A 12,877-nucleotide genomic window follows, 5' to 3' on the forward strand; every position below is an offset into this window, starting at 1 on the left:
TGATGAAACCATATAGCGTTCCTTCACTTTCATCACAGTATAGGCCTAATTAAACTGCACCAAGCAAGGAATGCTCACTGCCTCTGCATGTTTCTTTGTGTAAATGCTGTCAAATTAATTAGCCAGATTGATGATTTAGGCCCTTTGCTAGATCTAACCAGCTATCTGTGAAACACGCGCCAATCTAGTCTTCCTGACATGTGAAAAGAAGTGACGAGCTGACACTTAACGAAAAGATTCTTATATAGACACACGTCATGTATAGACACACGTACGCCAGCTAAATTGTTATATCAATAATTTTTATGATACTGGAACACTGAATTGTGTGTGACTTGACACATTCATTTTAATTTACCACAACTTCCATTTCCTCTGACATTTTAACTTCCTGTTTGACATGTGCAATAAAATCTCTATACTTGATTTGAAGAAGCCTTGAAATTAAACAAGCAACCAAGCAGACTGTACCAGTTGTCCCATCACAAGACTAGAGACAAAAAGTGGTTTTCTAAGGTAAAAACTCACTTTTGTGAATTCTGATCTGTTTTATGAATAGCTCTCTTTTACATGTTGTTTGTACCACTCTTATGCACACTACCTAACATAAGTGTCTGCATGCAGAAACCTGCTCCCAGTCCTTTAATTAATAGCTCATCTTACTAATAATTATAGCTAGTGTTTAGAATTTGTATTGATTGTATAGAGGTTATTCTGCATACCATATAATTATTGTGTACTATAGGGCTCAGTGAACCCCGGACCCTGGGCCCTAGGATCCAGTGACTCTTAAGATTTAATTAGTGACCCCCATAAACACTGCATAAATTTTACAAAACACTCAGTGACCGGGGATCACTGGATCCTCCAATACTGCATGGGTTTTAATAAGTTTCTTTTGGTTGCAAATTTCGAGTCATTGCAAACGAATGACACTCAAAGTAAGCGCATGCAATTTCGCTAGAAACGCAGTATATAGGCCTTGTATACCTTCATTCGTAAGGGATTACTCAAACCAGTATGCGAGTAACACAATAGTAAATTGTCTTTATATTGTCTGCATGTGTACATGTGTTGCGTGTAGTACAATTGCATTGTGTGCTGCATGTGTGTTGTGTGTAATGGCATTGTATAGCACAGTGACTCAGTGGCAGTGACTCAGTGGTAGATCCAGGAAAAATGAAAGAGGGATTCCAAACCAGGGCCGTAGATAGCTTAGTGTGCAGGGGTGGTAAAATAAAAGCTGAACATTTTTTTAGTAAAAAAAGGTCAACTGTTATTTCATATCCTCTGAGTATGGCAACTTGCTGTGGCACCAACTTAGACCAACTAAAACAAGGTAGCTTGAGCTAGAAAGGTACTCCTGCTTCCAGAGGCGCAGTGGAGCTCAGAATTTTACCTAAAAAACAGGTCATCACTCGTTCTCAACAGTCAGCATGCGCATCAGATAGCCCTGCCCACATCTCAATTTCATTACATCATTCTAATCGATAAAAGCATTGTGCATGTGCAGTATTTTGGCAGATCTAGAATGCCAGGGGGGCAACTGCCCCCTGCCCTCCGCTGTCTACGGCCCTGCAAACTAACGAGCGCATAGTGCGAATAATTTTGGGGTTACGCCCACTTCCGGTCACATGTTGTGCAGTAAGATTAAGGAAAATCCCATTCTCAGCCTGGGAAAGTCCCATAATAGACTTGCGTAGAGCTAACTAGCTGCCACGAACAGTCAACTAGCTAGCCTATAGGCTAACCATTGACTTTGAACACTCCTTTGGCAGTTGATACATCAAAACAACAGGTACAGGTTACAATGAAAGCATGCCTCGGTGGAGATGCCAAAGCTACATAACATAAAGCTACTAATACTTTTATTCATGTACGTGATGAACATTATTTTGCTGCATGCAAACTAAGAGTGGGTAATGATCGACCATGATTGTCGTTAAAAACGATCGATAAAAAGTTCAAGTCTAAAATCATAGATATAAGAGGGAGAGGGATGGGAAACGGAGCACGTGCGCACAATCACTTCTGTGTAATGCCAAAAGTTGATCCGCGTTACGGCTCTAGACACCCCGCCAATCCAGCGGGAAATGTTATTACTATCATTCACAGCTCCCCACTGGGACTCTTAGTCCTGTGCTGAGCATCCACGCCTACTGTGCATCATATAGAAGCGTTGTGTATCTCACCAAGAGCTTGAAAACTTTCAAAGGCAGTTTTTTGAGTGTTGTATTATCGTTTCGGCTCTATCTAGTGGCTTTGTGTACCTTCTACAAGGAGAGGCTGTGACTACAGCCCAAAATATTAATGATTCCCTTTTTCTTAAGTAGCTGGGCATTGTATGCAAGTAAAATCAAAGCCACTTGGCTTTAGGTTGGTAAGTAATGTTCATTTTTGTCTTAGTAAGCTGGTTTTTAAAAGCATACTTTTTGGGTACCCATTTAGAAAGTTACATCAATGATTGAATGTAGGTACATGTCTCTTTGTATTCATTGATAGTTGGTTCATCGTATCGGCACAGTAATTTACGACAGAACTTTGCTACATTTCCATAATTCTCTATCATGTCTGTGACTGTACTGGAATACTCAACGGTACAGACAGAGCTCCTCTCAAGAATTTGCTGTCCAAGCTGCTTTTTACTGCTTGGAGGGTCTCACTAACTATTGCTGCTACCTTGTTGTGACTGTTCCACTAGCCATTGCTAATACATGGAGCTCAGTAGCTAGTTTATAGCCTAGTACTAGCTAAAAGCATGGGTTGGAGGAAATAAAGAAGAAAACATTGACCGAAACGCGGATCGTCAATGCTATTTACGTAGCGTTTCCCATCCCTCTCCCTCTTATATCTATGCTAAAATTAATGGATGCCATCAGCAGAGCCTTGCAGCTCTATTCTCACTCTTGCAGCTACCAATAGGATACAATAGCTAGCATTCTAGTGCAGAGCTAACTAGTAAGTAGAGTAGCAACACTCGGTAAACAAGTTTGGCTGCGTGCTCTTCTGAAAAGGTCTGAAAAGGCTACAATGGCATTCCAAGTAAGCAAAACTAGGCATAACTCGAGAACGAAGCTTTATTTTGCAAATCCACGAATGAAAACATTACTAGAAGCCTATAGAAACTCTTACTTGCACTTCATTGATCCTTGAGCATCTGTAGCAGTCTACACACACATGCAGACACACACACACACACACAAACACACTACCGTATACCTCGCTTGCGCATGCGCACCGAGGCATAATCATTGATACAACAGCTACAAATCATACAATAGCTACAAAAACTGATAGAAAGCTAGCTGGTAGCTGTACTAAAGCCATAATAGCTAGCCTGGCTGAAAGGGGGGATCCGCGGCACCCTGAGATCTCCCCCTGGATCCGCCACCGAGTGTTACCTAATTATGCCTCGGTGCACGTGCGCAAGCGAGGTATACGATAGTGTATTTGTGTGCGTGTGCGTGTGTGTGTGTGTGTGTGTGTGCTGTTTAATAAGTGTCAACTGATCACCATACTCACAAATCCTATAATATACACTTTCAATTTATGCCATCAGTGTCATGCAATAATACATCATCATGTCAGTATTACCTTTACTATAGTAATTCTACTTATAAAGGTGCTATAATTATTATAGTGTTTATTAGTAATGTTATATACTTGTGCTTGGCTCGGTATTGATGGAGGCCCGAGGGTTGCAGGCCCGAGCAAACACCACTACCATAGCCAATATTATCCAATGTGCGCACAAGTGAAGCTGTGTAACAAACTGATCTGTTGCATCTCCGAGTCACATCACTCCTTTTATAGGACACCTAGTAGACAAATGCTTGTGGTGTGTTGCGCATGCATGCACTGGATGTCATGAAATACTTAACGCTGACCACAGTTAAATTTAACCATGTATTACTATATAAAAGTGATGTTTTCAGGTATGCATGGGGTAGGTGGGTGGTCTTTATGTGTAACTTCAGCCTTACTGTGCATGCCAATATAAACTGGTGGAGTGTTTAATATTGTTGGCATAAATAGTCTTCTTAAATTTCTTGCTGAAATTAGCGTGGGAAGTATGCTTTGCGCACAGAGACCAGTCACTTTAGGCATAGCTAGCAGGTTCCTACCTGAAATCTGTGCTTTATATATACGGTTCAAATGCAAAGAACACTCATCCTCGTTTAGATGAGGACATCTTGGAGAGATGCAGCAAATCAGTCGATCATCAATGGAAAAACCTTGAAACAGTTGTGACTTGGTTGTGTATGACATCCAACAAGCATACAAGAGTGTACCTTCGCTTACTACAGTACACCAACACTTGCACTGCCATGCATACAGTAACCAACAGAAATTAACACTCATGTATGCAAGTTCCTCATTACCCTTTTGTTTAGTATCATGAATGCTGTCAAACTGATGAACCAGATTCAGTTAGCTAGGCCCTTCCCTTTAAGCTTATCATTGCACATCTATATAATTATATACATGTAGGTCCAGTCTTCCTGTGAAAAAACGTGAGAAGCCGCCACATAACGAAATGCTTCATGCATAATTACAATCACACGTGTATATGAGAGCTATAAAATTATAATTTTTATGGGTTAGTCAGCATTTTCTTTTTTCGTGACGTATATATGGAAAAAGAATCCTAGCTGAAGTGCTCGCAACATACTGCATGTTGCACTATACAGTCATTAGTGTAATCGTGGTCGAGGTATACAGACAATTTGATAGTTTAATAGTATTTTCATGACAAAAAATTTAAATATTATATCAGTTCAAGTCAGCAAGCAATCATAATTATGTTTTGTGTCAGGTGTGCTGGTTTATGTCTACGTCTTAATTTTATAATTATTATGTCACATTTTTGGGGAGAATAATAGGCACATTTTTCAAGAATAGAATAATGGATGAAATTTATGGGCCTAATTTGAGCCATGACAACGTGTTCAGGAGTTGCTTGTACTCGAGTCACGGTTTGGGTCTTCATACAACAATTCCAACCACAGCTGGATAGGCTGGTCTGTGTATAATTATGGTGTTGACAAGCTGGTCGTAATGATTTGATGAAACGACGTTCTCCAAGCGGTGCATTTGTAAATTGTGTGGGTGGATAGATGAAGCATGATATTATATAATCCTTTTGAGCCTTCTGGCCGTCTCTGGTGGGCGGTCTCTGGTGGCATCCTTCCGTCTGCATGCTTTCGCTTTGCTGACTTTCTCGTAAAGGGTGCATTCCCTATAAGAACCTCACTTCTGCAGCGTCCTCCAATTCTTGTCGTTTTCGGAGGTTTGCCATCGCTAGGTCTGTGACATTTGCATGCATCAGGCCAAGAAGATCTAGTGTGAGATTGCGAGCTTGTTTTTAACTTGCAAATCGAAAATGTGGTCGAAATGATTGAGGTACCGTGGAAGAGGATGTTGACAAAGAAGACTTTGTAATTCCGATTGAAGCTGTGCATGAGACGTATAATTATGATACTGGAACACTGAATTGTGTGTGACTTGACAGAACCTAAATATTCACAACTTCTATTTCCTCTGACACTTTAACTTCCTGTTTGACATGTGCAATAAAATCTACTATAAAGTCTACTTAGAAAGACAAGATTTTATTGAAAGCAAACAAGTAACTAAGCAGACTGCACCAGTTGGCCCATCACAGGACAAGACAAAAGTGTTTATCTAAGGTAACTCACTTCAGTGAGACCTGTAATATGAATAGATCTAGCTCTCTTTTATGTGTTGTTTGTACCACTATATACAGTATATACCTAACATAAGTGTCTGCATGCAGAAACCTGCTCCCAGTCCTTTAATTAATAGCTCATGTTACTAGCTTCTAATTATAGTGTTTAGAATTTGATCTAGTATATATAGGTTACTCTGCATACCGTGTATAGGGCTCAGTGAACCCCGGACCCTGGGCCTTAGGATCCAACGACTCTTAAGATTAAATTAGTGACCCCCATAAACACTGCAAGCGCATAAATTTTACAAAACACTGAGTCTTAGGTTTCAGTGACCCCCGATCCTCTGATACTGCATTGGTTTTGAATTTCAAAGAGGCTCTTTTGGTTGAAAATTTCGATATTATTATATAGATCGCAAACGAATGACATGCAAAGAGTAAGCGCATGCAATTTCGCAATATTTATAAATGCAGTATATAGGGCTGTACAGTGTCATTCACAAGGGATTACCCAAACCGGTATATGCAGTAACACAATAGTAAATTGTCTTTATATTGTCTACATGTGTACATGTGTTGCGTGTAGTACAATTGCATTGTGTGCTGCATGTGTGTTGTGTGTAATGGCATTGTATAGCACAGTGACTCAGTGGCGGATCCAGAAAGGGGGTTCCAAACTAACGAATGCGCAGTGCAAGTAGTGAAAGTCGAGTTACGCCCACTTCCGGCCGCACATTGTGCAGTAAGACTAGGAAAAAATCCCCATTCTCAGCCAGGGGAAGTCCCGTTATAGACTTCCGTATATAGAGCTAGCTAGCTCCCACGAACAGTCAACTAACTAGCCCAGGGGTGGATCCAGGGGTATGGAATAGGGGGCTCACCCCCCCCCCTTCCTCTTAAAAACCTTCATTTATCAGCTACTTAGCTAGCTAGCTATTAACTCACTCACTGCATGCACTAGCCTCGATTCCAGGCCGCGAAGAGAAAGGCCTTTTTCTTCGCGGCCTGGAATCGAGGCTATGCATGTACTGGATCACGATGTAGCTAGGTGACATTATCATAACCACACCCAGTTCAATACTGAGCATGACTGAGAAATAGATCCAGGCTATCACCTCAGAACTAGAATAGCTACACTGTAAGAGCACTGAAAAACAATTGACCTTTTTTAGCCGGAAAAATATTTTGTGATTTTTCCCCCCTTATCTGCAGTTCTGCTGCTAAACATCAACTTTCCTCTCATACTTGAGGCCATTTGGGACACAGTACACAGCCTTAGCTAAGTCATAGGTACTATAGGAACACAAGCATGAAAAAGCGCTTTGTGGTGTAGCCTCTAGCTACTACACGACAATCGAGTTTCTTCGCTTCCAATCAGGAGGCATGTGATTCAGTGATGGGGGTTAGCTCTGAGATGTTTATATGTATTGGATACAATAAGTTTCCCGGGCTTTTGCGTCAGTTATAAAGAGATAAAGGATGGTCCCAGAGCCACTACGTATACACTTTATTGGAAATATCACGTAAATCACTTCCGTTTCCAATCCCTCTCTACTCTTTCTATGCTCCCATGCAGTCACTGAAATATTAGCACCCGAACCCTGGATCGTAAGATCCATGCAGTGACCCTTTGGATTTAGTGACCCCCTATATAAACACTGCATTTTAGAATTGTTATTATGAGCTTTACAACACTATTAAAAACTAAGTGTAATATCGCCCGGGTCTGACCTTAAATATCAAATTGTAACACTAGTTCATACTGCTATATATGGACGATATCTTTGTACAAAAAAACTACAAAGCACTATACGGTACATGTTTAACATAATTATTATGGCCTCAATTTTTTTTTTTTTTAAGAATACTGATAAATATACTTTTTTTTTTGACAGTTAGAAAATAAACATGTACGTATTTAGAGTTCTAAAGATTTGTGAGACTTTGGGTATAGTCTATTCGCACTCGAACCGTGTCTCCGCTTGGATTAGGTCCATTGGAGACTGGCGAATGTCTCTTCTGCGGGTGGAACGAGAACCACGAACACAACGTATGGCTGATCTTGCCAATGAAAAGGCCAGACTGCATCTCATCCAGCCTACCACCTGACTGTAGCTTTCGTTTCTTTTCGTGGCTAGGTCTCCAGCCAGTCTCTTCACTACAACTGAGGCCTCCTTGCCCATGCCTCCACATGCCGAAGAAACTAGAGGTGTGAACGAGCCATGCTCAATTTCATTTATCCTTTCTCCGTATTCTCTTTTTTTCTCTCTCTCCATTTTCTGAAAAAGCGACTTGAGGGGTTTGGACCTATAGCTTCTCGCGTGGGGGTAGAATCTTGTGTCAAAAAATGCGTTTCTGCATGCCTTGGGTCCAAAAGCCTCTCACTCTGATGTCTGCTCTGGTATCAGGGTCTGTGTTGGCTGTTCGATAGCGGAGGGACTCGCCTGTCAAAGGTTGTAACTTGGGCTCAGTCTCAACGTCGTTATGTATTTCCTTCATGCAGGATGCTAGGAAGTTTGTTGTGTCGTCATGGCGCATGTGTATGAAGCCAGATAATTTGCAGATCTGGGAATGGTCTACCGTATAACTTTCACCACATGGGCAAGTTGTTGGTAGATTTTCCAGTGGCCAACAATAGCGAAGGTTGATGTGGTCATGAAAATCTGCTTTGGCATCAAAGAAAAATCCGTGCTCTGCAACAGGTATTGTATTAAGTGTGCTTGAGCCCCCTTTCTCACGTGCTAGGGCCATAGCGCGTTGTTGGGATTCTGGTAGGCGTCTCTGTAGATCATCTGCCTTTATTTTGTACAATACGTCGTGATGTTTCCGCATGGCCATCTTTTGATTGAGGTCCTGGTCAATGCTCGTCATGACATCTGTCCCGTTGTCAGTAATCAGCTGGGTGAGTTTTGCTGTGCATTCAATTGAGTCAGCGTGTTTGCTCCTTGAATCCTTAACAGGATCGTTGAACGACATACCTCCCAGCCGTGTAGGCAGTGTCATCAGCTCCAGCTCTGTGTCATTTAGTTCATGTTTCACTATTTTTGGTATTAGTTTGTGATCAATAGCGTCCTTCAGTGGTTGCATGTGGTCCCCCGCGGTAGGCATGGTTCTTTGAATAAATGTCCATCGATGCTGTAGTCCAAACACGAAACCAGTGTATGCAGCATGGGGTTGGGTGGAGGCAATGTCAGCAAGCCGAGACACCTGTTCCCAAGCGGTAACTTTTTCCTAAGTATGTGGCAACAAATGCTGGGGACCCAATCGCTGCACCCAGGTGACGCTGTCCTGACTTATTTGCTAAATCTTCTCCATCCTCAGACATCTGGATGCCTGTGCCTTCGAATTCTTTAACTGCTGCTGCTCGGCATTCTGGTTTCAGTACGAGGAACGTTTTTGATGGTTTTGGGAAGTACCCATACGCGGGTCCTTGTTGCAGTGGATGTCCCAGTAGTTGCGTAAAATCTTCAGGTTCCCCCCAGCTGCGGCGTCATCGGCATACCATATTTGAACTGCACTGGGAGAATCATCCGTGGATAGCACACTCCTGCATTTGTCTATTAAAGGTACAGTGCTTAGTGCATACATCGCCATGGACGGGGACATCCCTGGGTGGTACCTTCTTCTGAGGACAGTTCCATTCCTCCTGAGACAAATAGTCTGGACGGCGACCAGTAGAAATTTAAGAGGACTGTTGCCAGAGGTGGGCATGTGTATCGGATGTTAAGGAGGGCCACTGCACGATTCAGACGATTAAATGCATTATCTGCGTCAACCAACAAAACTGCGTCTGTGCCTGCTGAAGCGAATACCTTTCTCAGTGCATGTATAGCAGCTTCACAACCAGACAGGTGGCCTGCACATACTTGCGTAGATCCTGCAGCTTTGGTAATATCTCTCTTGAGCACAGACACCAGGGACTTGCCAATAATACGTTTCAAAACTTCCCCTATTCCCACTGGTCGTACTCCAGGGTTCTTCGAAATGGGGATCAAACGATTGTTTAGAAGTGGGCTAAGCCCGACTGGGTCCACTTCCTATAATGCTATGTGCCTTGCCACTTCCGCCACCGCATCACATAAATCTTTTGATGCTGACTTAAAAGATACCATCATACGTCTCCATATATAAGCATCTCCCATGGAGGGACCAGCGGCACCGTGGGTTGCTAGTGCAGTCTTTCTTACAACCTCACCAGTTAGACTTTCGAATAAGATGGGGTTAACAATGAGTGCATCTCCTTGTATCAAGGCCTCTGGGTTTGCAGGTTTTGCTTTGGGGTGTTTTCTTTTTAGTTCAGTTCTTACTTCTGGTGTAAGTTCAAGTAGTCCACCCTTGCCATATTCAGTGATGAGGGAGATGGCTGAATGGACCTCTCCTTTCCGGATGAGAGTGGCAAACCGCCTATTTAGCTTCTTTTCTGTTATTCCTCGCTGTCTATCTAGCTCAGGTAATCTGGATTGAATGGTACGGGCCTCCTCTAGCAGCTCATTGATGTTACCCGCCTTCCACAAAGAAAGACGTCGTGCAAGGTGTTCATAGAACTCCTTGGTTCCTGCTTTGGCATGTGGTTTTTGTAACAATAGGCCTGGCATGACTATGATAGCTTGCATATATGGCCTCAATTGGATTTACACGCGAGAGTAATTAATTTGATAAACCACGCGCGAAGCTGAGTTGGTTTATCTGATTACTGAAATCCAATATACCACGACAGGCCATTTTAACCGGCTTAATTGTACGTATATAATGTTAGAGCTATTTCCTGTCATTCCTCATTAATGACTATTTGACGTCACTGTTGCTAAGCCAAATTTTGGAGTCTATATTTAATAAAGACTGCAACAAAAATTACCCGTTAGTGAGAAAAACAAGATTTGAAGAAGCTTTGAATTATCAAGCAGACTGTACCAGTTGACCTTACTGGACTAGACAAAAAGCGGTTTTCTAAAATAAAAACTTAGTTGTATCACAGAAATTTATATCTTGCTATCCTCTTTGTTCTATATCCACTCTTACGCATAGTAGATCTACCTAACATAACCTTTAGCTCAACTTAGCTTTCTGATCAGTGAAAAATGTTTAGATTTCATTTACCCTTAAGATTTAGGGCCCCCCCCCCATATATACACACTGCAAAGAATTATGAGCGTGGTTCATTTGGCTCTTATCCGAGGTCTATAATTATAATGAAATTGCGTCGTTAATTTAATCGAGAAAATTAATTAATGACGTACGCATAATAATTATTTTCGGAGCATTGATTGTGCAAATGCATTATTTTATGCTCGTGTGTATCATTTACCTGCATGTTTATTTAGCTATAAACATACCTGATAAGGAGTATCCTACTCCCATACACATACCGCATTCCAAACTATTATCTGTTGATGTAGTTGTACAAACTGTCAAATAGGAAACGTATGGAGCCCATATCAAAATCCTTTTTTTAATGAACATAAGCTCCGTTTACACGACACCTAATCCGGGTCGAATCCGGATTGAATCTGCATGGGTTAGATTTTTCTGAGTAGTGGGCATAGCTGTGTGTGTTTGTATGTATAGAGTGTTACAGCTGCTCAGTGATAAATGAAGTGCAAGTAAGAGTTTCTATAGGCTTCTAAGGTTTTCTTAGATTGCAATTAGTGCATCTGCATTATACCGTAAATTAATGTAATTACAGCGCCAGACACTTCTAAGTGGCGCATCTTTTAGAACCCCAGCTGGCGCCTGCAGTTATTATGCCTTGAGGCGTAGCCGCACGAGGGATACGGTAAAGCTGACTGTGTGTGTGTGTGTGTGTCTGTTCCAGCTGTAAATGCTCAACGGTTGCAATAAGACGAAAACTAACAGCTTCTATAGGCTTCTAGCCACCATAGATTGAATAGGGAGAGGGATTGGAAACGGAAGTAGTGTCACGTGACATTTTACATTGAATTTGCAGCATGGCACCAGAGAGCCTTTGATGTCAATCCGTGTTACGGTTGCTCAACACGCGGGAAACAATGTTTCATGAATATAATGATCACTACAAGATATTCAGAGCCCCCTAAAATGTCATTTTCATGCCCCCTAATGGTGAGCATCAGTTAGAAAAGAAAAAATACATTTTTGACTTTTGTGAAGCTAGAGGTACAAAACACGCTATGAGATCTTTATGTACCTATAATACTTCTAATATAGCTAAGACTGTGCAACTCATCGGTACGGTGGCCCTGAGCGTTACTATTAGTTCACCTTAGCTACTTGATACTTCGCCTACCTTAGCTACTGGGTAGTTCGCCTACCTTAGCTACTGGGTAGTTCACCTACCTTAGCTACTGGGTAGTTCGCCAACCTTAGCTACTGGGTAGTTCGCCAACCTTAGCTACTGGGTAGTTCGCCAACCTTAGCTACTGGGTAGTTCGCCAACCTTAGCTACTTCGAAGTTGACCTTTGAACTGTATGTTAATGCTGCTGCTGGAGCCATGCAACTCAATATAAATGAGAGCTCCATGTATATATACAGGTACTGAGGATTATCTGCAGCCGGTTAGTGCTACCCTATGGGTAACAGCAATGCAAGATGAGAGTACCACACTTGATTCATTTGGAAGTTACATGTTATTCACAATACTAGCTCGTCTAATAGCTTGGGGCAATAGAGCTAGGATTAAGAGACCTTTTTCTTCTCTTCCCCCTCCCCTCTGAGAAAAGGTCTGGCCCTAGACTAATACAACACATGCAGTTCAAGTTGTTCACGTTTATATCTCCTAATCCCATTGCAGCACAAGAATTCTGTACTATACAATGGTTCTGGTGTGGTACTCTAGTCTTGCATTGCTGTTAGATAATCCTCAGTACCTGTATACGTGCTATGTAGCTCTCATTATTGATCTCTAGTCACTATGTACAGTACGGCTACAGCAGTATTAAATAGAATTAACATGCAGTTCAAAGGTCAATTGCGAAGTAGCTAAGGTAGGTGAACTGTCAAGCAGCGAAGGTAGGTGAACTATCAAGTAGCTAAGGTAGGCGAACTATCAAGTAGAACTACCCAGTAGCTAAGGTAGGTGAACTACCCAGTAGCTAAGGTAGGCGAAGTATCAAGTAGCTAAGGTGAACTAATAGTAACGCTCAGGGCCACCGTACATCGGTGTACTGTGTCCCATATGGTCTCAAGTGTCAGTTGGAAGTGCAAGTTTT

General features: G+C 41.9%; 2 protein-coding genes across 7 annotated transcripts in view; one reads left to right on the forward strand and one right to left on the reverse strand.

Moving 5' to 3' along the window:
* Nucleotides 1-402: 402 nt before the first annotated feature.
* The window catches only part of LOC135344748 (uncharacterized), a 28,389-nt gene continuing 15,914 nt past the window's right edge, over nt 403-12,877 (forward strand). For 5 of the 6 annotated variants that reach the window (XM_064542007.1, XM_064542008.1, XM_064542003.1 and 2 more), the window contains exon 1: nt 403-516. The gene's annotated coding sequence lies outside the window, so the exon portion shown is untranslated. Of the gene's footprint in view, nt 517-5,133; nt 5,691-12,877 lie in introns of those variants that run through there. The other variant, XM_064542004.1, reaches the window with a different exon arrangement.
* Nucleotides 9,730-10,287, reverse strand: LOC135345447 (uncharacterized). Its single transcript, XM_064542868.1, has one exon. It carries the CDS (start codon nt 10,285-10,287, stop codon nt 9,730-9,732), a length of 558 nt encoding a protein of 185 aa, XP_064398938.1.

The sequence above is a fragment of the Halichondria panicea genome, chromosome 12, assembly GCF_963675165.1.
Source record: "Halichondria panicea chromosome 12, odHalPani1.1, whole genome shotgun sequence".
In the NCBI taxonomy this organism is placed as follows: Eukaryota; Metazoa; Porifera; class Demospongiae; order Suberitida; family Halichondriidae; genus Halichondria; species Halichondria panicea.

Excerpts from the sequence above, each read along its gene's own strand:
- LOC135345447 (XM_064542868.1), bottom strand. The coding sequence starts at position 10,287 with ATGCCAGGCCTATTGTTACAAAAACCACATGCCAAAGCAGGAACCAAG.